The 23,647-nt window shown below is 34.3% G+C and overlaps 1 protein-coding gene across 10 annotated transcripts in view; it reads left to right on the top strand.

The window, feature by feature from the left end:
* PAM (peptidylglycine alpha-amidating monooxygenase) overlaps positions 1 to 23,647 on the top strand; it is a 295,529-nt gene that overhangs the window by 157,246 nt on the left and 114,636 nt on the right. For all 10 annotated transcript variants that reach the window (XM_081293032.1, XM_081293034.1, XM_081293033.1 and 7 more), the window contains 2 exons: positions 8,199 to 8,256; positions 20,731 to 20,818. In XM_081293032.1, the coding sequence (XP_081149158.1) occupies positions 8,199 to 8,256; positions 20,731 to 20,818 (146 nt within the window). The remainder of the gene's footprint in view (positions 1 to 8,198; positions 8,257 to 20,730; positions 20,819 to 23,647) is intronic.

The following is a 23,647-nucleotide window of genomic DNA, read 5'->3' as shown; positions in this document are numbered from 1 at the left end:
AGTGGCCATTTTTCTGTAATGAAAAGAGAAGTGTTTTAGAGAACTGTATACGAATTTCATTTCATCAATTCCGAGGTTATTTGTTTTAATGCAAATAAGTAACTTATATTTTTTAGTTTCAGTTTTTTGAGGTTATTTGTTTTAATGCAAATAAGTTACTTTAGTTTCAGATTTTTATCTTTTTAAAAATATATATGGCAGCAGAATGCATTACAATTCTTATTACACACATAGAGCACAATTTTTCATATCTCTGGTTGTATACAAAGTATATTCACACCAATTCATGTCTTCATACCTCTACTTTGGATAATAATGATCATCACATTCCACCATCGTTAATTACCCCATGCCTACACCCTTCCCCTCCCACCCCTCTGTCCTATCTAGAGTTTGTCTATTCCTCCCATGCTCCCTCTCCCTATCCCACTATGAATCAGCCTCCTTATATCAAAGAAAACATTCGGCATTTGGTTTTTAGGGATTGGCTAACTTCACTTAACATTATCTTTTCTAACTCCATACATTTACCTGCAAATGGCATGATTTTATTCTCTTTTATTACTGAGTAATATTCCATTGTGTATATATGCCACAATTTTTTAATCCATTCATCTATCGAAGGGCATCTAGGTTGGTTCCACAGTTTAGCTGTTGTGAATTGTGCTGCTATACACATTGATGTGGCTGTGTCCCTGTAGTTTACTGTTTTTAATTCCTTTGGGTATAAACTGAGGAGAGAGATAGCTGGGTCAAATGGTGGTCCCATTCCCAATTAACTAAGAAATCTCCATACTGCTTTCCATATTGGCTGCACCAGTTTGCAGTCCCACCAGCAGTGTATGAGTGTACCTTTTTCAGTTTTTCATCCTTAAAACTATACAATAACCTACCTCACTGAATTATTTTGAGAATAAATAAGATGGAATTTTTTTTAATAAAGTGAGCCTCAATGAATGTTTTCCTCTTAGCAAGGTGTTATATGCTAAGTTCCTATTAGTGTACTTCAATTATTTCAATTTTTTAACTAGTGTTGGGTGGTTGAGGTTATAGAGTCAAAGTACTTTAAAATGGGGCTCTTGGTGTTCTTCATGTGAAAAAGAAAAATCCAGCTGGTTGCTTGGTCATATCAGTGATGTAATGATTTTATTACCTGAGGAACTGTGTGTGTGTGTGTGTGTGTGTGTTTGTGAGAGAGAGAGAGAGAGAGAGAGAGAGAGAGAGAGAGAGAGAATGTATATGTGTGTGTGTGTGTGTGTGTGTGTGTCTATATATATATATATATATATATATATATAATTTGTTATTTTTAGGTATACATGACAGTAGAGGGTATTTTGATATACATGGAACATAACATTCTAATTAGGATCCCATTCTTGCGGTTGTACATGATGAGGAGTTTCACTGGCTCTTTATTTATATATGCACATAGGAAGGTTCTGTTGAGGAACTATATTTTTCAACTTTTATTGATATTGTTGCATTCAGAGTCTGTTTAAAAAAAAACCAACATTGCTTGATCACAGGATTTGTGACAGTTAACCATATGGATACACATTATTATATAATGAAATTTTTAACATAACTGCTGCTTATAGCATAGAATTTAAATTTAAAGTAATCACCAATTCTTGTTGATCTACTACAGAAATTAACCTGTACTGATGAAATAATATTTTATAATCATCTGAATAATCTTTCTTTCCCTATGCTTTAATGTGCTCATGATAATTTGGCAAAGGCTACTGTCTGATTCATACACCAAAATAATATATGTCTTATTTTCAAAAGGTCTTCACTTGCCTATAACGAATTGAGAAAGTTCGATTTTATTTAAATATTAAATATGGTCTCTTGGTGAGAAAAACAAAGGCATCGAGATTTTAAAACCAGAGTGCGAAGCATGATGGTGCAATTCTGTAATCTCAGCAGCTTGGGAAGCTGATTCAGGAGAATCACAAGTTCAAAGCCAACCTCAGTAAAAAGCCAGGAACTAAGCAATTCAGTGAGACCCTGTCTTTAAATAAAATACAAAATAGGGCTGGGGATGTGGCTCAGTGGTTGAGTGCCCTGAGTTCAATCCCTGATAACCACCACCCCCACAAATAAAAAAGACTAACTAGAATCACAATTTAAATAAAGTAAATTTGACAATAAGAAAATTACAAGAATATATTTCATTATCACTCATGGTCTTGAAGGCACAAACTTGAAGGCTTTCAAGCCCAACTCCAGCACTAACTACCTGGACAGCTTTATGCAAGGTATCTATAATCTTTCTGTAATAATCTTTCTGTGAGTCAGTTTTCATTTCTGTTAACAACAACAACAACCAAAAAAAATGGTATAATACCTATAAGAATCAAATAAAGTAACATTAAAAAAAATAAAAAGTGGTTAATCATATTCATCCAGCCTGAGGAGGACAGAAGTTGTAAGAGTCATCTTTAAGGCTTGGCTTTTCCAGTTGAATTGTGCAAATGACCAGTCAGTGGTTTACCTTTTTTACATAAATCTTAAGCTCTCAACTTAATTCCAGAAAGCAACTCATGATAGCAAAATATTCCAGAACAGAATCACACATGTCTTGTACAGTTGCAGAGAAAATAATAAATTACTTTTTGATATTCTCTGTTCTATTGAACTGTGGTCTTCAGAGCCTTCAGCTAAAGGCACATTATTGATTCAATGCAGAGTGTATTTTTAAATGTACTCATATTTAGAAGAAAAAGTTTTGCATTCTCTTTTTCCACAGAATTTAATCTTTATTCTAAAATATGGAACATAAAACTAAAATATTAAGTCAGAGTGTAATGGTGCATGGTACACCTTCTAAGGAAAACTCTGCTGTTCCAAAAGAATTCTGTAGGACAGTGCAATTTTAAACAGGTCTCTCTCTCTCATTCCCCCCCCCCTTTTTTTCCATAGGATGCCATTGCATCTTTTTTTTATTGAAATGCAAATAATTTAAGCATATTCTTTTTTTCCTTTTTTATTTATTTATGATCCTATTTTATTTATTTTTTATTTTTTCAAATTTTTTTATTGGTTGTTCAAAACATTACAAAGCTCATGATATATCATCTTTCATACATTTGACTCAATTGGGTTATGAACTCCCATTTTTACCCCAAATACAAATTGCAGTATCACATGGGTTACACACTCACGTTTTTACATAATGGCGTATTAGTGACTGTTGTATTCTGCTACGTTTCCTATCCCCTACTATCCCCCCTCCCCTCTCCTCCCCTCCCATCTTCCTTCTCTACCTCATCTGCTGTTGTTCAATTCTCTCCCTTCTTTCCCCCCCCTTTCCCCTCACAACCTCTTATGTGTAATTTTGTGTAACATTGAGGGTCTCCTACCATTTCCATATGCTTTCCCTTCTCTCTCCCTTTCTCTCCCCCCACTCATCTCTGTTTAGTGTTAATCTTTTACTCATGCTCTTCCTCCCTGTTCTGTTCTTAGTTGCTCTCTTTATATCAAAGAAGACACTTGGCATTTGTTTTTTAAGGATTGGCTAGCTTCGCTTAGCATAATCTGTTCTAATGCCATCCATTTCCCTGCAAATTCTATGATTTTGTCATTTTTTAGTGCTGCGTAATATTCCATTGTGTATAGATGCCACATTTTTTTTTATCCATTCATCTATTGAAGGGCATCTAGGTTGGTTCCACAGTCTAGCTATTATGAATTGTGCCGCTATGATCATTGATGTGGCAGTATCCCTATAGTACGCTCTTTTAAGATCCTCAGGGAATAGTCCGAGAAGGGCGATAGCTGGGTCAAATGGTGGATCCATTCCCAGCTTTCCCAGGAATCTCCATACTGCTTTCCAAATTGGCCTCACCAATTTGCAGTCCCACCAGCAGTGTACAAGTGTACCCTTTTCCCCACATCCTCGCCAACACTTATTGTTGTTTGACTTCATAATGGCTGCCAATCTTACTGGAGTGAGATGGTATCTTAGGGTGGTTTTGATTTGCATTTCTCTGACTGCTAGAGATGGTGAGCATTTTTTCATGTACTTGTTGATAGATTGTATGTCCTTTTCTGTGAAGTGTCTATTCAGGTCCTTAGCCCATTTGTTGATTGGGTTATTTGTTATCTTATTATTTAATTTTTTGAGTTCTTTGTATACTCTGGATATTAGGGCTCTATCTGAAGTGTGAGGGGTAAAAATTTGTTCCCAGGATGTAGGCTCTCTATTTACCTCTTTTATTGTTTCTCTTGCTGAGAAAAAACTTTTTAGTTTAAGTAAGTCCCATTTGTTTATTCTTGTTATTAACTCTTGAGCTATGGGCGTCCTATTAAGGAATTTGGAGCCGGACCCCACAGTATGTAGATCGTAGCCAACTTTTTCTTCTATCAGACGCAGTGTCTCTGATTTGATATCAAGCTCCTTGATCCATTTTGAGTTAACGTTTGTGCATGGCGAGAGAAAGGGATTCAGTTTCATTTTGTTGCATATGGATTTCCAATTTTCCCAGCACCATTTGTTGAAGATGCTGTCCTTCCTCCATTGCATGCTTTTAGCCCCTTTATCAAATATAAGAAAGTTGTACTTTTGTGGATTGGTTTCTGTGTCCTCTATTCTGTACCATTGGTCTATCTGCCTGTTTTGGTACCAGTACCATGCTGTTTTTGTTACTATTGCTCTGTAGTACAGTTTAAACTCTGGTATCACTATACCTCCAGATTCACACTTCCTGCTTAGAATTGCTTTTGCTATTCTGGGTCTTTTGTTTTTCCATATGAATTTCATGATTGCTTTATCTATTTCTACAAGAAATGCTGTTGGGATTTTGATTGGTATCTCTCTCTCATTCCCCTCCCCCCTTTTTTTTTCCAATTGACTTCAATAGCTCAGGAAAGAAGCAGTTGGAATCTGAACAATTTTCCATTACTGAGGAAGTTATAAGCCAAGAATATAAACTGATAAAAGAAAGACATTCCCAATTTATTCTATCATTTTAAATTGAACAACTAATAGTAACAGCAAGAGTTACAGTATAAATCTGATCATTTATGAGTATAAATATCAGTTTTCTCTGTTATGTGTATTATATGATATCATTGTGTTTAGTCTTATGGGTTTGGGTTTTTTGTTTGTTTTTTGTTTTGTTTATTTTTAGATCGGTGCTGGGAATGAAACCATGGCCTCAAGCATGCTAGGCAAGGGCTTTCCCACTGAGCTACACCCCAGCCATGTTATTGTTTTTATTAAAAGAACCAACTGACTGAATTTTACATATCTACTTTACATATATAACTTGCCTATTCCTAAAAAAGCTTTCACTGGCTTATAATAAAATCAAAGAGTAAAATAAAAAACTGTTAGTTCAAATTAAAAAGAACTTTGGTTTCATTTACATCTTATCACATTTTGATCCTTTTCTGTTATAAATAGATGCTTAGCTACTTTGTTTACTTTTGTTTTTATATTTGTTTTAAAGTCATCTGTTCAGTGCTTTGAATGACCTGTAATACATTACTCAGATGGTCTGTGTTCAATCCCAGCTGGTATACTTATTATTATCAAAGACAAATAAACCTGACCCTAGTGAAAGTGGTAAGAATGGATTTTTATTCAGTAGTGACAGTTGAAATAGGGAGGAATATCCATTGTGTACTTAACTTTGCCACAACAGAAGGAAAGAGACCTTTTAAAGATTAGGTTTTGCTGAGGGAAACGTGCTGGGAGTTTGAAAGGGGCTGGCATATGTGACTTTGAATTTGTTAATTGCCTCTTATTGGGAGGAGAAACAAACTTTACAACAGGAAGTAGTAGTGTAGGTTAGAGCAAGGTACAGGGAGCTGAGCATTTATCTCCTTGAATACTTGAGGAAGGTTTTGGGTAATAGAAGCTTTATATCTCAGAGTGACAGAGAAAGGACTTATACTTGCATGCCTTCTAAAATAGTTGCTTTACTAGGGGGCTAAGGAGCCTATGCCTGTGTATCATGTTTTCACTGGAACAAACATAATTTTTTTAAAAAAATATATATATTCTTTTTAGTTGTAGATGGACCCAATACTTTATTTTTTTATATTATTTCTTTATATGTGGTACTAGCATTGAACCCAGTGCTTCACATGTGCTAGGCAAGTGTTCTACCACTGAGCCACAATCCCAGCCCTAAAACAAACAAATTTTTTCTGGCAGCATTCAACTTTCTCAGTCATCCAAGTGATGCAGACTTGAGCTGTTAGAAAATTTGACAGTGTTTGCTCAAGTCTCTTAATTAATGTGTATGGAGAGAGAAACAGACAAAATGATTTGAACTGGGAGTCTGAAGCTGTTAAAGCCAATGTTGCTACTTAGTGGAGAAGAAGGCTCAGCAAAACAGAATTAGCTCTGAAAAGATACTTTCAAGGAGACAGTTGATTATTAGAATCTTTGTAAAGATTCTTTGTATGTAACCTTGATTTGCCACAGTTTCCTTGTCCATAGAATGGGTAAAACAGTATCCATGTAGTAGATATGTGTTTTGAGGATTAGTTAGTACATGTAAAGTGCTTACTTAAATAGTGCCTGCACCTCGTGACTTCTCAATAAATGTTTTGTTATTTTATTATTATCTTAAAAATGAAGTTTATAGTATCTGCCACATTTGATTAATTTAGTTATCAAATGGCATGCAAGGAAAACATTGAAAAATCACATCTTACATATAATAAGCATATTGGCTAGAAATAGCAATAGTAGCAGCAGCAGCTAAAGGAACCACGAAATGTCTTTTGGTTTTAAATTACTCATTGCTCATGATGATAAGATACAAAAGAATCTTTAGCTTATTATTTTTATTTTATAGCAGAGTAGGCATATTTTGGAACACTATTAATCAATAGACTGGAAATATATTTATCAGTAATTGCATTCAAGATTATAAGATCCCCAATACATTTTATTTCTACAGCCTATATGTGACTTAACCTCTTATTGTGCAACCTTCAATGCTTTTCAGAATATTTCCTCATTGAGAAAATAAGATTCAATCTAAATAATTGCAAAGGCTTTTAGAAATTAACTCTTTCCCCAATTGAGAAAAATAACACAGTGCATAACATGTGCAAAACTTGCAACACTGAATTGTATCTGAATTGTAACACTGATATTATATCAAATATCAAGATATTGGACATTATTTGAACCTGTTTGCTTCCCAACACAAAACTAAAAATGAGATTAAATTTACAATTTTTAGTTGCTAAAATTTTAGAAGCTTTATTTCATGATCTCTATCCATGTTGGTGGAGGCTGTTGATTACAGCTCTATATGTAATAATAATCTATGATGAATTTTTAAATGAGTACAGCCTATCTTTGCATTGGGTATATGGTCAATCATAGCACATACTTTGCAGTGTTTGAACTTCCTTTAAGGAATTGGAGTGATAGATCCTCAAAAATTCATTGTCCTTAAATTGAAATTATTACTAAGTTTTTTTTTTTTTTCCTTCCTTTCTGTTTTTAGAGATACTGTCTCACTGTGTTGTTCAGGCTGACCTTGAATTCCTGGGCTCATACCTTCTACACCCTCAGCCTCTCTAGTAGTTGGTGTGCACCACCACACCCTGCTTACTGAAAATTCTTGATGTTAATATATTTGATTGTGGAAAAATTACCAGTTAGATGGAAGGCCAATAACTGGAAAAGAAGGAAAAATTTGAATTAATGTTGATTTCTCCAATATGCTCCATACAACTTTTAAATTAAAGGAGAACAACTAAATGAAATATTATATTTAAGACCAACTTTTATTCATTTTATTTCCTAATATTTGGGACACTTGTAAAGTGATTCAGGAAATTAAAGAAATTTAATTTTGCAAATAGCAAAGATGTTCAAAACTAACGCTCACCATTTTCAAATAAAATACATTAAACCGTTCCACATATTATATATAGGAATCTAATATGTTGCCTTTAAACTGTGACAATACTCATGATACTTAGCTTTATAAATAGGCTCTAAAATTGTTTAGGAAAGAATCTTAGAAAAACATTTAAGGTATCTACATTCTAAACTTAGCCTTTCTAATAATCTGCCATTTCTCCCCAAGAAGGCAGCCTCACCTGCCAGGACCAGTACGACTTTTCCAGTCATAGAGGTCATGCATTTAGCAGTTATTATTTCTTTCTTATTAGCAGAGTTTAATTTGAATTTTGTATCTTTCTTTCTTTAATAGTCTGATACATACTTCTGCATGTCAATGCGTTTGCCGGTGGATGAGGAAGCCTTCGTGAGTAAGTATTAATTGGATGGTGTGTGTGGGAGGGGGGTGGCAGTTGCAGAGAGAACAGCTATTTGAAATCAGTGAAAGGTTCTCTTTGATGGTTATGAGCATATTAATCTTTTACTGTCAAGTTCTAAAATGCATTTATCATGCTTAATGCAGAAACAAACTAGAGACAGCCACTGAGAGACAAGATTACAAACTGTATCTGGAGAGATTCATGAGTAATAGTAGTTAAGGATTTGCATGCAGATGTCAATGGTCACCAATACCATGTGGTCCCATTTGGTATAGTATTGGCTTTCTGTCTGTGGCTGAATGCTTAATTCCACCCCACTAGACAGACTGTATATTTACCTGCTGGTTCATGCTATAAATTGACTGCACTTAGAATCATCATTGGGGAATGTTAAGACTTTACTTGTCAGAAAAGTAGATAGATACAAAGGAATGGAAGGAGTGAGAGAATATAAAAAGGAAATAAGGAAGGGAGGAATGGAGAAAGAAGGAACATCCATCCTGTTGTTTATATTATAGAGTAAGAAGACTCTTAAATGACAGGTCCTTCCCCAGTGGAGCCTTTAAATCAGATAGGAAAAGTGACAAAGCACCATCTGTTTCCATCTAGGTTGTTTTAATTTAATCATCCCTATGACAGACTTTTAACTGTTTGGGGGAGAGGGATGATTGGAAAATTATTCAAGAATATTTTTTTTCCACTTTACTTTTCTGTTTTGAGATGTTGATTTTGAAAAGTGATGGTAATGAGAGTTGTATTCTGGTCCCTTGAAACTAATCTTCAAGTGGGCTGAAATGGCTATTATGTGAGTTGTAAAATGTCTACCACATAGCCTTGGAGCAGTCTGAGGATGAATTTTCATGAGGTATTCCCCACAGGAATGGACATAATAGACCTGCAAAACCAGCACAACATGCATTTATTTTTCCACCATACTTTGGTGGCAATCACAACAAAACATACAAGTCATAACAACAAAATTGCCTCACTGATTAATCCCTAAGAATGAAAGTCACACCACGAGAAGTTGAACATTATCTGACTATGGTTTTGTATAGTATTTGGACATTACCAAGGAAAAAAGTTAGGAAGGACAGTGCTCCCAGGTCCTGAATTGAATAACTTTAAAGGTAATAATTTAAATTTCTAGTTGTAGTTCTTTGAGTAATCCCAGATGGGATTTAGAATTTTTATTGATAATTAAATATTAACAGTAAAGCTTTTTAAAATTTCACATCCACATGTTTGACGGCCTGGGAGAAAATAATATTTACTCATAAATGGAATTTTACATGGATTTCTTTTCTACTATATTTCTTTGTTCAAGGTCAGAGGTATTCTTAATTCCTACCATTTCATACTTGCTTTGAAGAGGAGGCTGCCTTACACACCTGAATAAATATGGCAGTCATGTGTCACAGCAATATTACAGTTCTCACATTGACAGTTACTTGCTTGTTTCTAAGGATTGAAGGTAGTATATGACACCAGGGCTAGTACCTCTAAGGGCTATGAATATATATCCTGGAATGTGTTATTGCTCTCCTAAAAGAAATGTGTTTACTTTTCCATAGTTTAAAATTGTACAAGTGAATATATCCAAAAAGTACAAGTGAATATATCCAAACAAAATATTCATAGGAAACACACAAGGGCTGTATTAGAATCAGGGTTCTAGATGTTTCTTCATTTTCTTAAGTAACTCTTCTAAATGATCTTCTAAGGTTAGTAATTGTTTTCAGTATTTCTTCCTTTCTTTATTGTTGAAAGAATTGCTTGAATGCTAAAGATTGGGCTACCTGTGCAAAATGGATTGTTCCATGTTTGGTGTGAGTCCTTTAATGTACTACCTCCATGGTATTTGCCACAGATATCTAGAGGTAGCCAAATTAAAACTAGAGAATTGAAAACCAAAGAGAAACATCAAGCAGTCATTTATATTAAGAAATGAGAAAGGGAAAAGGGCTTGGCTATATAGGTTATATGTTGGAAAGGGATTATACCTAAGTTTCCAAACTCTTACAGTGGAAGTTTTGGTTGTGGGATAACCAGGGTTCTGCCACTTCAAGAGTGGGTGACTAGACAGTGGCAGGGAGACATGAATCTTTAGCCTTTTGTGGCTTATCCCAAATTCCAAATCTCCGAATGCCTTGTCATAAGATTAGATAAATGCCTCCTTATAAGATTAGGTTAGAAATGAAGCATTGTGAAGACCCTTAATATTTTATTCATTTAAAAAAATAGCAACTCTATTTGTCCATTCTTAAGACTATTTTGTAGCTTCTGCTTTCATTATCTGTGCCTTTTTAACTTTTGAATACCAAAAGGAAATATGACACAGGATATGATGGAGACTCACTAATGGCTTTTTTTTTTTTTTTTTTTTTTTTTTTTGGCCCTGGGGATAGAACCCAGGGACACTTAACCACTGAATCACATCCCAAGACCTTTTTTTAAATTTTGAGGCAGGGTCTTATTATGTTGCTTAGAGCCTTGCTAGGTTACTGAGCCTGCCCTTGAACTTGGGATCCTCTTCCTCAGCCTCCCCAGGCACTGGGATTACAGGCATGCACCACCACACCAGGTGGTGAACTTGAGATCCTCCTGACATTGGAATTATAGGCATTTACCACTGTGCCTGCCTGTTTGGCCAATTTTTAATATGGTGTTTCAAATAGTAGGCAGTTTACTCTTTTACTTCAAATTATTTTCTTGTTTTAGTATAAGGAATGGTTATTTTTTTAAAAAAAAAGAAAATCACTTATTAATTTTCTCAGCAAATAAAATTTTTGTATGTGCCATTTTTGGATCTAGATAATGGGAATGTTAAGTATGATACATGCTTAGGAAATCAGAGCTTAGCAGAATCCCAGAAGACAAGAACACAAATGTAAAAACATATAAAAAGGACTTTATCCTTGAATTTTTCAAATTTCTGAAGAACATACAAAAAGAGAACAATTTAGATAGCTAATTATGACTAAGACCAACATTCTTGATAGTGTTAAAAGTCAGAATATCATTTGAGTAATCCACGATTTTGGCTTTATGTTTGTGTGTCAAAGTTATGTAAATGGTTTTCAATAAACATCCTTCTTAATATTGAGAAAATACCATGATGGTATATATGTGTGTATGTGTGTATGTATATATGTATATATGTGTGTATATATATATATATATATATATATATATATATATATACACTACATATGTAACAAGTGTACATGTAAGCATATACTATGATGGGTTTATATATCTGTATTAAATATTAAATATTAATTAAAGTAGGCATTTTGGGATATAGTTTAATGAAAATGATTTTTTCATATTTTGAACAAAATCATAGCTTTTCCTATGCATTGCTTTTGTTTACTGTTTTAAAAAGAAATCACAAAATTGGAATTGGTAAAGGTTGGATAAAATCTGCATTTGACCACTGAACTATGTTGCTGTCTAAAAGGTGTTTTACGGACACTCAGAGGAATTGGCTCTGACAGCAGTCCACTCAGCCAAGAAATTTGACTGTCATCTTCATCCACTTGCTTTCCCTCACATAGGCGACCAGTAAATAAATGTGTCTTTTCCTTAGTGAATGATGGCAGATCCCTATCTATCAAATTACACTATACAAATGAGATAGTTGCCATTGAATTCAGAAATAGATGAAATTAATCTAATGATTCATTGTTTTTCATTTTCTTGGGCTTTCTCTCTTAGTATGTAGAACAATTTCCATTACAGAATTGCAGTTAGGTTTGAGTATTTCCAAATGTGACCTTTCTTAAACAAATTACATATTCAAGTGAAAATGGGATACTTTGAAAACTGCAGTAATGGTATAATTTTAAACATCCTTGTGAGTCACTGTAAAGACCAAGGTCTATCAGGGAACATTGTTTATATCCACATTTTATAGCTTTGATAGCAGCTATTAGAAGGGTGTATATTTGTGTGTGCACATGGGTATGTGTGTTGGAACACACATATACATGTGTGAGCACCCATCACCTGAGCTGATTGAGTATCCTTTCCTTTCTCCTTACTAGAATTTTCTCCAACATGAATAACAAATAGTTTTCTGTGACTCATATTACCATTGAGAACCTTCTAACAGGCACCATAGGTAACTTTTTCTGGTTTCTTAGTGAAAGCTGCTTGGAAAGAATTATTATAGATGATGTAAATATGATACTTAATACCAGAGGTTTCTGATGAGTAGATAAACCCAATTTCCTTGGTCATACTCATGAAGGAGAAGTTGTTGCTATATTCCTTTTGTCAGACACTCAGTTTGTCTTGAATGCCCTCAAACATTTGGTCATCCACATATCCACATGACAACCCCTAATGACTCCCAGACTTTTCTCAGGTAATAAAAAAATGGTGAGAAAAGGACTAGGAACCATTTTGTTATATTTTATAAGCTAAGAGAAGGAATTTCCTCAATTAGATACATCTGGTAGTCACAAAACTTGTTGACATAGCTATTTTAATGCAATGATTAAGTATCATCTACCTAGTAAAATGGCCAATTCAGAATGCCCAGGTTTGGATCAAATTTGATATGTAGATGTCCATCAGTGGAGGGAATTATGATATTTTGAGCTCTGTCACCTTTCTGCTACCAAATAGTTAACTGAGAATCCTTTTCCTTCTCCTTCCTAGTATACTTCCTTCTGAAGTATCCATTTCTGTTATTTCAGAAAGAGCTGGTGTTAAGCTCTGAAAAGATCATGGTAAACTGATCTGGTCAGAGAATGCCACAGGGGAGATTGGCAAGCTTTGATCAGGACCTGGGAAGATGGTTTATTTGTTACATAGAGGAACATATAAACATAGGGACCAATAGTATGAACACAAAGGAACACATGGGGCACAAAGATACAAGACAGCATCATATAGTGGCTAAAAGAGCAAGCTCTGAGCCAGATGACTCTGCATTCAAATCCCAACCTCACTTACTAGATATATAACCAAGGACAAGTCTCTTCTCAAGGATCATGTGTTTGTAAGGAAAAGGGACCAGACTCCAGGTCTTTGTAAGAAGTAAATAGGTGCCTTGCAGTAAATGTTAGCAGATATGATTCTTATGTAAGTAGGACTGCCATATGAAAGTGAAGAGGTGAATATAAGGGTGCTGTCATATTGGAAGTGAGGTGAGCTCAGAGACTGGTATGATATTATATATGACCTTAAAAGCCAAGAAGTAGGATTTGGATTTGATTCTGTAGGCAATTAATAAAGGACTATTATAGGAATTGTATTACAAAAATAGGGCTTAGTGATGCTTATCCTCTTTTATTTTGTGTGGTTTGGCTGATAGTCTCTTTGTTGATTTTTAAGTTAGTTCTGGTATATACTAACAAAAAGTTCAATTTTAAAAGCCTATCATGGGCTGGGGATGTGGCTCAAGCGGTAGCGCGCTCGCCTGGCATGCGTGCGGCCCGGGTTCGATCCTCAGCACCACATACCAACAAAGATGTTGTGTCCGCCGAGAACTAAAAAATAAATATTAAAAATTCTCTCTCGGGGCTGGGGATGTGGCTCAAGTGATAGTGCGCTCGCCTGGCATGTGTGCAGCCTGGGTTCAATCCTCAGCACCACATACAAATAAAGATGTTGTGTCCGCTAAAAACTAACTAACTAAATAAGTAAATAAATATTTAAAAAAAAATTCTCTCTCTCTCTCTCTCTCTCTCTCTCTCTCTCTCTCTCTCTCTCTCTCTCTCCTCTCTCACTCTCTCTTTAAAAAAATAAAATAAAATAAAAGCCTATCACCTAGAAGTTTTGTTCCTAGTGTTGAACTCCTTTACTCAGGCATAAGGATTATTTCATTTTAAATTTAGTTCAATAGATAGGCTTGCTCAGGTGTCTTATTTCTTGGTTAATTTGATAACAGCAGCTGAAAGTCCCCACAAACTACATTAAGGATTCTTTATGAATTGTACACCATTGACCATGCTAGCAAGAGTTAATGACACTTTCTCTAGTAAGCTTTCTGATTTAAAATATTCAAGCAAAAGGTCTTTGCTGAAGTGTAGATTTGCTTTATGGTTATGCGGGAGGCTAGCAGATGATATAATATGCCATTGCTGCAGCTTTTTAACATTGCTGGCAAATGGACTGTGGTGCTCTGGGCTTTACATTTATCTGTATCTTCTTGGCCCAACTGAAAGATTGTGAACATTATGGTTGATCATATCCTACACTTAAGTTACAATTTAGAGCATTACTATCTTCAGTTCCTTTGAACACTTTTTGAGGTATAAATTTTATTTTTAAAAATAAAAAAAAGCTTAAGGATATAGTATTAAGATTTGGGAGCCTGTAAATTTTTTTAAATCATGATATTTCTTTTTATGTTATTGTTTCTTAAACCTTACACCTACCAATTCTCCCTGTTGAATATGGCTTAAAAGTGCTAGCAACATTAGGAAACTCTTTTTTTGCAGATGCAAACATAATAACCGAAGTTTCATTTGTATGTCTGCTTCAGACCTCAATCCTAAAAGGATTATACGATGTAGTAGAGTCCCAGTGATCTCTTTTAATAAAACAATTCTAAAAATGCCAATTAATTTTTATCTTCAAAAACTTTTTATAATTTATTTTGTGCTATACGTTTAAAAGAGCAATATAATCCCAATTTAACTATGGTTTCTTAACTGAAGTCTAAGTATGCTCACACAATAGGATATATCCAGCCATTGAAACTGTTGATTACAGTTAGAATTACCTATTACTCACCTCTGACTTATGAGGATTTGATTAAGATATTGATGGGGGATGGGAAGGGACTGATCCAGTATTAACCCTGGGCACTTTATTTTTAACAACTCCATAGGTAATTCCAATGCACAGCATAGGTTAAAAAATACTGCTGAAAAAAATTATTTAACAATTTATATAATAAATAAAATACTGTGTATAATGATTCCACTGGGAGGAAAGAAAAAGTTAATAATGATTATCTCTAATGCGCATATAAGCAACAGTTCTAGAATGGAGATCCAAATGTGAGTTTGTTCATTAGGTTAATATCCATGGTCTACAGTATCCCTCCATTATGTATCATTAACTAAAAAGGGTGTTGAAGCCATGCCCACTGGTAATTTAGGATTGACGATGTGTGCATGGGTATCTCCACCATTGCTGGTTCCTCCCCTGGGCTGTGTACGTTTGTCACAGGCCTTCCATATCCTGAGAATGGCAAATACAGTGATATTTGACATGTACAGCTGGATATCTCCTTGGTCAAGAAAAAATGAAAGCCAAGTGCTAAATGAAACTCTCTTCTAAGTCACATTCTTAGAGAATATTATGGCCCTGGTTGTAGTCTGATGTTAGCTAAGAGAGGCAATAAATTCTTAGAACAAATTTTGCTTAGAACTCCAGAAAATATACCTAGTTATCTCTCTGCTCAATACATATACTTTCAAGTCTTTCATTTCAGATGATGCTACCTTAGAGAAATCCTCCAACCTCTACACTTTCGGTGCATCATATTTCCTTTAATTATCGTCCAAGTCACTATTTCTGAAGTTTGGGGCCTTGAAAGATATTTGGTTCCCAGGACTTACCTATAGAATTTGCCCTGATCGAACACATCAGGTGATCTGAACTGCTGACACCCGTTGAGACTGAAGTACCATTTCCAGTTAAGCAGCTGTCATCTCTGTACTGAGTTGGAAAAGGTGGTGGCACTTTTAATCTTACGGGATATAATATTCCCTCACATTCTCACAAGGCTGCATTTTGAGCTGTTTATCACTATCCCAAAGCTGCCTTTGTTTATTCTGCCTGTCAGAATTGCACACTTAAATGCAGTTGTTTTCATTATTGTTCTCTAGCTCTCTTCCCTGTGAATCCTTTCTTTCTTTCTTTCTTTCTTTCTTTCTTTCTTTCTTTCTTTCTTTCTTTCTTTCTTTCTTTCTTTCTTTATTGGCATTTGATGGGAGAAAAAGAAGGAATCTCTTTTAAGATGTGATTTAATTTTTTTTTTATACTTTTTGCATTGTGTTGAAATCTCCTACATATTCATAAGTGTGTCTTGTGCTCAGTGGACTTTATTCTTATTTTTAAGGAATGGGGTCTTATTATTACTTCTGTAATAAGTAGGAATGGAGCAAATCCAGGAAGAGAACCTGTCAGACTAATCTTCTTCCACCTGGCCCCTTCCTACCACAGGCAGCAGGCCTTTTAATGAAATTATCTAAGTACTGCATTATTTTAAGGCATCTTCTGTTTGTTTTAAACTTACTTTTGATATGCCTTTTTTTTTTACTGGAGGTAATTTTAACTTCAATTTTCAATAAATTATACATTAAGCTTAATTATATAAATACTGATTAACTTTTTGCTTAGGATATGAACAAATGTGGTAAGTTGCATGTTTCATCTTGTACCAGTTTATCAATTAAATTATTTCTTGAGTGTCTGGAGGAATTTGTGAGTCAGTTTGAATAAAGTTTCAAGAGAGGGAACTGAACAATTTTTTTATTGCTGCTTAAAGACATAGATTTATTTTTTTCTTTTTAGACATGGGAATTAAACGTGGCTAATAAGAGTTCAATATGAAACAAATAAATAATACTTAAAAGATTATGTCAGAATGAGAAAAAAATGTGGTTAGAGAATTTGTTTTTTAGTAATTAAGATTTACTTTTTACTTCACAGAAGACAGTCAGAAGATCTTTTTCAATAAACAAAAGGCCAGGAAAACTCTTTTCTTTCCAATAAAAAGCCTCAGAGATTGCATGTTGTTGTCTTTATGATCTGTTCCTCTTCCCACAGATTCTTACTTGGATCTTTTGCTTATTAATAATTTTATAAAGTTACTGATGGCTCACCCTTTTTCCAAAGAGGTTATTTTGCCTTGTTTCAAAGAAGCATGCACAAAGAATTAACATTAAAAAAAAAGTCATTGATGTCTTCTAAATGGATCACAACAATTCAAGGCTTTCCCTATTGCTCTGCCCTGAGCCTTCCCTCTGGTTTTATTCATCTTTAGTGCGTTTGTCCAACTTCACAGATTCTGGGTTTAATCTCTGAGTGATTCCCAAATAGATAGTTCTCTGACCTCTTTCTTGAAGAAAACATAGGATTCCAACTCAGCTGGAATTTCCACTTGAGTTTGTAGCTAATGCCTAAAACCCATGTTGTTTTGCATCTAACAGTCTAATCTTGGAATAAACTACACTTGACCCTGTTAATTTGTGACCAAAATTCCAAGGATGATTCTATGATAGGAAATCTGTCCACCTCTAATAAGATAATCGCAGGGCTGGAGATCATGTAATCATCTACATGAGTTATGAAAAAAAAGAGGAATCAGCCTCTTTCCCTTGTTTGACAACCCCTCATAGGTTAGTGGAGCAATAATATTTAAAAAGAATGTAAGGATGGTGGTACTCACCTGTAATCCCAGTAACTCAGGAGGCTGAAGCAAGAGGGTTGCAAGTTTGAGACTAACCTCAGCAACCTAGCAAGGCCCTAAGGCCTTAGTGAGACCCTGTCTCAAAACTTTAAAAAGTGGCTTAGAATGTGGCTCAGCGGTTATGTGACCCTGAGTTTAATCCCTGGTACCAAAGCAAAAAGAGAGAAAGAAAAGAGAAGAGAACAGGGGAAAGGAGGGGAAGGGAAGGGAAGGGAGGGGAGGGGAGGAGAGGGGAGATGAAAAGAAAAGAAAGAAAGGATACAGTCAGATGAAAAATTAGTAGATGTCCATAGGGTGATTAAGCAATTTGACAAAATTGAATATAAAATTACAAATCTGTTATCTACCAAAATAAATTTAAGGTGAATAAATAATAAATAACTTCCAGGTCCTTCTGCCTTAGGGCTTTTAAAATTTTTCTTCTGCTGGGAGGATTCTGGAAGTGAGGAAAGAAGTCCTGCACTAATGTTGAGAGTGGTCTGTGAAGTGGAATCCCTTTTTCTTCCTTCTGTTTCTCTTGCTAACAAACTTCAGTTTAGTATCAATATGATTTTCTATGAGTTGTGAAGTGTTGCAATTTCCAGTTGATTCTTTCCTTCCAAGGTATCTTTAATTTCCTAGTTCTACTGTATTCTTTGGTGATAGAAAACAATATTCTCTTTTTTGTTTTTTTATACATTTTTTTTTTAATTTTCCACAATTTTTATTGGCACATTATAGTTATACATCATGGTGGAATTTGTTGTTACATATTTTTATGTGCATGCAATATAATGATATGATGGCCACTATCACTCCACAACACTTTTTTTGTTGATAGACTTTTTCTGTGATATGGCTTAAGTTATATTGTCTATTTTCCAACATTCCCTCTTTCCTGTTATTTTTTTAATGGTGGTATGAAAACCTCAAATTTTGGTTTTTAGACTTTAAGTTCTTATTTTCAGTGTAGTTAATACACATCTTTTTATTTCCTCTGAAAGTTGTAAGTCAAGGCAGCACATACTAAGGCCCCTCAGTTTTCTGATAGCCACACTTTGCAAGTGGTGGGGCCACAGTTTGATAAAGAACACTTCTTTATTTGATAGACACTCATGTCTCAGCTGCATATTTTAACAACAAATGATGTTTTACTAAATTATGAAATCAACCCAGACAGGTGCCCACACACTATATTGGTTTGTGAAACAGACCAAAATAGTTAATAGATGCAGTTTTGTACACACTTGAGACTTGAGGTCATTTACCTCAAAAAAAGCTAGCATTTTTTTAAGCTGAACTTTATTTTTATTGTTACAGCTTTATACATAGTAGTTGGGTTCATCCTGACAAATTCATACATGCATGGAAATTGATTTCAGTTCATGATCCCCATATTCTCTCCTATTCTTCCTCCTCCCCCTCTCCCTTTCTCCTTCCTCTATTCTACTAGCATTCCTTTCGCTCATCTATTAATTTGTATTTGTTCCTTATGTAATCTTATTCTTTCCTCCCCCTTTCCTTTATTTTACTTTAGCTTCCACATATGAGAAAACATTCAACCTTTGAGTTTCTGAGTGTGGCTAATTTCACTTAGCATGATATTTTCCAGTTTCATCCATTTACTGGCAAATGCCATAATTTCATTTTTTTAATGGCTGAATAGAACTCCACTGTGTATACATGCCACAATTTTTAATCTATTCATCTATTGATGTGCACCTGTCTGGGTTGATTTCATAATTTAGCTATTTTGAATTGTTCTGATATAAACATTGATGTGGCTGTGTCACTGTAGTATGCTGATTTTAGATCTTTGGGGAAAGTACCCAGAAGTGGGATAGCTGGGTCATATGGTGGTTCCGTCACTCAGTTTTTGAGGATCTTCCAAACTGCTTTCCAGAGAGGTTGTACTACTTTGCAGTCCCACTGACAAAGTGTTCCTTTAATTATTGTTATTTGTGTTCTTGATCATTGCCATCTGACTGGAGTAAGATGAAATTTTAGTGTAGTTTTAATTAGCATTTCGCTGATTGCTAGAGATATTGAACATTTTTTCCATGTATTTATTGGTCTTTGCTTTTTTTTCATTGAGAGATTTCTGTTTAGTTATTTTGACCATTTGTTGATTGGTTGTCTTTTGGTGTTAAGTTTTTTTAGTTCTTTGTATATTCTGGATATCACACTAGAATTTTATAAGTAAAGGCAACTCATAAACTTCTACCACATGCTGGCAGCATTTTATATCAGAACAAAAAGGGATTGTGCTAAACCCCTACCAGGAGTGGGTAGGGGTACTGACCTATATAATAACATAATTTTTGAAATATTTCTCTGTTTTACTTCTACACTAGTTTTTGCTTATAAAACTTATCTTACCACCACTATTATCAGGAGAAAAAGAGAAATGTCACTGTCTAAGCTTCAATATCCTTTTAACAAGTGCACTGAACTCACCTAGGACTTAATTTCACATTTTCTATGTATTTGTGTAGATATACTTTCCACTTCTATTTTTTCTTTCCTGATAAATCATATTTCCACATACATTCCAATGACTACTATTGTCATTTTTAGGTAATAAACTTATGTTATAAATGTTTTTGCTCACTCTTTGCTCACTGTGATTTCCATTTCACTGAACTGCTGTGGAGTGTGCTCTGGTCCTTAGCACTCTGCTGAAACCTGGACAGAAATGTAGTATGGATTTCTATAGCCTATAGCTTTCATTTTATACCCACATAATACTTTAACCACTTTAAAGGGGGTCTTCCATTAAGAAGTATGTGTATGTGTAGTATTTCATCTATTGATTATTGTTTTCTCTTTTTATTGTATCAGAGTGTACTATCCTACTAAATAAAATTATTAAGTCAAGCTTATCTTAAGGAAAAAGATAATTTATAGAACCAAGGTATTCTATCATTAGAACATAGAACCATCTTTATTATACAGGTATTCAGTGTTCCAAGACATAGTCTCTTGTGATATTGTGTGTAGAAGTACAACTTATATTCACATTCATGTATTTTTTTCTTTTTTAACAGTTGACTTCAAACCTCGAGCCAGCATGGATACTGTCCATCATATGTTACTTTTTGGATGTAACATGCCTTCCTCCACTGGAAGTTACTGGTAAGGATATTGCACTCACAATATAGAAAGGTAGAAAATGTGTGGATTTTATAAGTACCAAGCATATTTGTGCAAGTATTTTACAATTGATTAATAGGTAGAATTTTTTCACAAAAAAAACATTGTTCATTGGCATTACGTGGCTATTATGGTATATAACAGTTACTGAGCTCACTATGGAGCATATGTATTAGTCTTTGTCACTGACTTAATAAATAATTGTCTATTGTTATATATATATATATATATATATATATATATATATATATATATATATGTGCAGATGCAGAAGGCTTGAGAAGAAAGCCTAAAATTTTATAATATTGATACTATGATGTTACTTGTTTTAAAGTTCATGATTTCACCCAAAGAACATGGTAATTCTATTCATTCAGTTCTCTTTTGACTCTGACACTGCAAGGTGATTTGACATACCATTTCATCCTAATATCTCTGCAAAACATGTATTATTATCCTCACTTTACAAAGAAGAAGGCTCAATCTCTGAGAAATTTAGTAACTTGCTCAGCATAACACAGCTGGTTGTTATATACAAGTACTGAACCTTATTTTTTTTTTTTTGGTTCCAAATCCAAAGTTATTTCCATTTTATCACATTGACTCTTTGTTTATTCAAATAATTATTGCAGTTTTAGAAATTATTTTAATCACTCTGATGAGTTTAAATTGTATGTCATGAACAATTAGTAAACCTCTATTGGATGCATGCCAAGGGCCAGAATGGTAGTAGATACCATGGGAGATTCTAGATTAGATATGTTTTTACACCCAGAAGTTTACACCATAATTATGGCTTGAGATCTTCCCTTTCTCTCTTTTCTTTTCTTTTCTTTTCTTTTCCTTGAAGATCAGTGAACTTTGAAAAAAGACAATCTTCTTAAACCTCATATTTTTTCCTGATATTCAGAATTACTGTTACATATTTAACAGTCCAGAATGAGGGAGTACTTTGTCTTCACTGAGAAGGGATCGGTTTTGATGTCCTGTCTCTTCATAATCATGTAGACTGATAGACCTTTCACTGTGCATCCTAACATTCATTAATCTGCTGCAAGGCATGCAGCAACAGCTTTCTAGTCATTTTTATAATAAACAATTGTAATATGTATTTGAAACTGTTAAAAATACAGGACAATTAGTGGAAATCTCTATGGACCAAGTACCATCAAAGCATTTGTTAATAGGCTTAAGTTATTTGATGAAAGGGGCATATCACATAGGATCCAAACTCATGTAACTCATTTTATGTAAAATTGGACTCTGCAAATCACAGTTAATATCCTTTGGTATCAAAATTCCAGTCTTTGCTCTTCAATAAATTTTTGTAAATAAAATTCTAGGATTAAAAGATTATTCTGACAGCCTTTTCTGAATCATATTCAGAAAATCATATCCTTTGGCTTTATGCTTTAAAAATATTCTTCTGAAATTAGCAATATTTACCTTTGGATTAGAATTACTGAAAATTGCTGAAGGGGTGTAAGCTTTTAAAATCTCTTTTAGCTTCATCTCCATTGAAATGCTATTATGAATCTAATTGTTGAGAAAAATTACATTAAATTAGGACTAATTCATTGTTTTCATGTTAAAGGAATATCAAAACAAAAACATTATTTTGATACTTTTAAAATATTTATTAGTATAGTTAAATATGCTATTTTGGAATTATGTCTATATTGACCAAAAGACTTCTAAGTATCAAAGATATAAAGAAAGAGAATAATCAAAGAAAATATATATGAAAGTGAAAACAGAAATTGTTAATGTATTTGCTATATATGATTTTGCTAAAACTACAACTTGAAAGGCAACAGGGAAGAATGAGAGAGCAGTGAACTAACTGGCTGCATTTCCTGGGTAGAATATTTAGCCCAATTGTATCAGAGTTGGTTTCTTCATTTTAGCAAAAGCTTTATGCTAGATGACTTATAAAACTCTATTCTAAAATTCCATAATTCTGTGGGTATACACTGCATACTAATGCTGAGTCAGATATAGAAGAGTTATTACCAGCAGTGGTTTCTCACCTCAAGCAAGCAGCACACTGACTTTTACAGTTAGTTGCATCATTGAGTAATTAGAATTTTTGATAACACTACAGCCATATCAATTTAAATAGAATATACAGTATCTGACTGCTAGCCCATACTACCATTTAATCTATAGATTTTTAATAATCAGCCTCATAACCATAAAGAAAGGACAATAATTGATGCTATTATTCATCTTCTTTAAACCAAGCCCAGAGCCTTCATTTAACATTCCAAAGTAGATGTGGGATCTGTTCAATATGCAAAGTAGGATAAGTAAAACTGCACCAAAACTGCAATAAGTAAAACTGTTCTGGTGACTCTGACTTTATAATTAAGTCTTATTTTCCATTTAAAGATGGTATACGGGCTGGGGATGTGGCTCAAGCGGTAGAGCGCTCGCCTGGCATGTGCGGGATGCTGGGTTCGATCCTCAGCACCACATAAAAATAAAATAAAGATGTTGTGTCCACCAAAACCTAAAAAATAAATATTAAAAAAATTCTCTCTCTCTCTCTCTCTCTCTCTCTCTCTCTTTAAAAAAAATAAAGATGGTATACAATGTTTATCCCTCAGTTATCCCTCAATATTTGGTAAAATCCATCCCCCACTTATTCTTTAAGAGCTCACAGTATATTTAATGAGCTGAACTTTTAGGTTGCTTCACCAGAACATTTTCACCTCCACCCTCAATGCCTCACAAGCTCAGCCCTGTAACATTCAAGTGTTTTCCTATAGTTTGGCCTCCTTTTCTCTTACCTGAATTCTAATACTAATT

The sequence above is a fragment of the Spermophilus citellus genome, assembly GCF_964194105.1.
Source record: "Spermophilus citellus genome assembly, chromosome: 1".
Classification (NCBI taxonomy): Eukaryota; Metazoa; Chordata; class Mammalia; order Rodentia; family Sciuridae; genus Spermophilus; species Spermophilus citellus.
Note: the sequence above shows the minus strand (reverse complement) of the source record. Positions and strands in the feature narration are given on the sequence as shown.